At 55.0% G+C, this 2,604-nt stretch overlaps 1 protein-coding gene across 1 annotated transcript; it reads left to right on the plus strand.

The window, feature by feature from the left end:
- The first annotated feature begins 1,309 nt into the window (after positions 1–1,309).
- Positions 1,310–2,279, plus strand: KCNE5 (potassium voltage-gated channel subfamily E regulatory subunit 5). The gene has a single exon (XM_053375017.1). The coding sequence runs from the start codon at positions 1,636–1,638 to the stop codon at positions 2,116–2,118; it is 483 nt and encodes a 160-aa protein (XP_053230992.1). The 5' UTR covers positions 1,310–1,635; the 3' UTR covers positions 2,119–2,279.
- Positions 2,280–2,604: the final 325 nt, after the last annotated feature.

The raw sequence follows: 2,604 nt of genomic DNA on the forward strand, positions 1-2,604 counted from the left end.
ACCAGTGTGGCTAATAACCGCTTGGGCAAAAAGGGAGATTTAGATTGTAGAAAATGGCGAAATGCAATGGTTCCTCTGCATTGCGAGTCCAAGTTGCCCCCCCCCATCATTAAAAAAAAGGCCAGAGATGGAAGAGTATCCTGTGGTGATGCTTGGCAGTTGAGACTTTAAGTGCATGAAACTTCAAGCCTGCCTTCCACATGCACCAGGAAACAGTGTCAGAGCACAAATTCTACATGGGGAAGGTCCCTTTGGATAGGGTTGCCATATTTCAGTCATTCCTGACACCCACAAAATTGTTAAGAGTCCATCCACATCTGGAGGGCCACAGGCTCCCCAACACTGGTGTAGGCCAGTGTTTCCCAACCTCTGGATGATGGCATGCAGGTGAGTTGCAAAACTCACACAAGTGAGTCATGAGCTTTATAAACAAACCCTAAATAAGAATGGTTTGTAATCCTTGACTGGTATGATGGGCTTTTTTGTTCATGTATTATAATGCTGCATTAGCACTTGCAAATGAATGTCACAAACCTCCAATTCTTGCATTTCAACCGTGGAAACTGCTGTCTGGTGGCTGGCAGCAGAGAAGATCCAAGGTCCAAAATGTAATGTGATAATAAACTGATGGGTCACCATACCAAGTAAATTGGGACTTGTGGGTTGTCATAGCAAAAAACTTGGGAGCCACTAGTGCAAACATTGCTTGGCCTGACAGACAAATAGTCTGAACTGCAGCTTCCTATGGGTGTCCCTGTGTCCCATCTGGTTTTGGCCCTTCCGAAACCACAGCAACTGCAAGCCTCACTCGCAGAGATCATGGGTGCCACCCCTCACTCCCAGGGCCTTGGTCATACAGCTTGTTCCACTTTCCAGAGAGTGGTTCTGAGGCTGGTGGGAGTTGTGGTCCAAATCATCTGGAAGGCACCAGCTTGGAAAAGGCTGCACAGAAATTTTCTCAAGCATCATTGTGCACATTTATGCAAAGCAACAAGAAGAGACCCAGTAAGGATGCCCTTGCCCCTCGCTTTTCATCTGCACCACCAGAATTAAAGCAAAGTTTTAGACTTAGCAAAACGATGATGAGAGCTAAACCTTTTTTAAAAAAAACAAACTGATGGATCCATACGCCCCAACACACATTCGCTGAGCGTGATAGGTAAGGGGGGGGCTCAGATCTCAAAGCAGCAGCACCCCCCAAAAATTCAAAGACACCTTCCCATATTTCAGTTCATGGGCGAGTGGGCGGGATGGGGGGTGGGGGCAGACCACTGGCAATATCATGAGGCAGCCAGACTCCAGGATTGCCAGTTAAGGAACAAAGAAGCTTTTTAGAGGCGGAGAGACTCTCCCCCCCCCCCGCCCATCCCCCTTGGAGAGTTCTGGGCGGCAGGCGGCCGAGAGAGGGGGAGAGGCAGGCGCCCCTTGCTTTCTCCCGCAAGGGGGTGGGGTGGGGTAGGCTGCAGACGCCTTTGTCCCTCCAGCGCCAGGCGAGAAGCAGATGGCCGAGGCGTGAGAGGCCAGCAGGCAACGGCTGTGTTGCCGCTGGGTGGGCGGTGCGCGCCTGCAAGGAAAGGGGCGCGGAGCAAGGAGGCCAAAAGGGACCAGAGGCTAGCGAGCGTGCCAAGGCGACGGATGCAGGGGCCGATGAACTGCAGCGAAAGCCTCCGAATCCAGGTCCTCCTGAGCCGGCTCTGGCAGGAGCTGCACGGCGGCGGCGGCGGCGGCGGCGGCGCTGCTCCCAATGCCATCCGCAGAGGCAGCAGCCTCCTCGACGACTCACTCCCGGCGCCAAGCCAGGCGACAGCGTCGGGCAGCAAAGCGGGCGCAGACGACGCTTACCTGTACATCTTGCTCATCATGATATTCTACGGCTGCCTGGCCGGGGGCCTGATCCTGGCCTACACGCGCTCCAGGAAGCTGGAGTCCAAGCACGACCCTTACCACTTGTACATCGAGAGCGACTGGACGGCGAGAGCGGGAAGCCTGGGAAGGGGTGCAGGAGGACCAGGAGCGAAGCTGGCGGTGGCGGCCGGGGAGCCTGGCCTGGGCGAGGGGATGCCGGCGGCTGCCGGCGGGGAGAGGGGGAGCAGCGGCGACGACAGCGAGCATCTGTGAGAGAGCGGGAAGGCTCCGGAGGAGGATCGGATCGGCCCACCCCAAATCTGAAGAAGTGCTCTCGGGGGTGGGGGGTGCGGTCCGCTCAAAGGCTGGAATTCTGAACTGCGACCTGCGCCTCTCAGCTCGGCGGGGGCAAAGAAACAACAACAAAAATTAACCAAGAAGCTTCATTTGCCCCACGAGGAAGCCGCGTGCAAGCTTTGAATGGGGAGGCAGATGGCGCTAGGCAAAAAGACGGTTCGGTGCTCAGCGGTGTACTTAGTCTTAAGCGGAGGGAGCGTTGTGCTGTGCATGTATATATAGGTATTTACACCAGCGGTGCAGAACCTGTCCCGTCCCCCTCCCCCGGATGTTCCTACTAAGACTTCCAGCTCCTATGATTCTTCCGGCGTAGCCATGTGCTTTAAATGCATCTGGGGGAAACTTAGGTTCTCCATCTCCAGATTAGACTGTGCTGACTGCAAAACGAATCAGTGGACACAT

Source organism: Podarcis raffonei, chromosome Z (genome assembly GCF_027172205.1).
Source record: "Podarcis raffonei isolate rPodRaf1 chromosome Z, rPodRaf1.pri, whole genome shotgun sequence".
Classification (NCBI taxonomy): domain Eukaryota; kingdom Metazoa; phylum Chordata; class Lepidosauria; order Squamata; family Lacertidae; genus Podarcis; species Podarcis raffonei.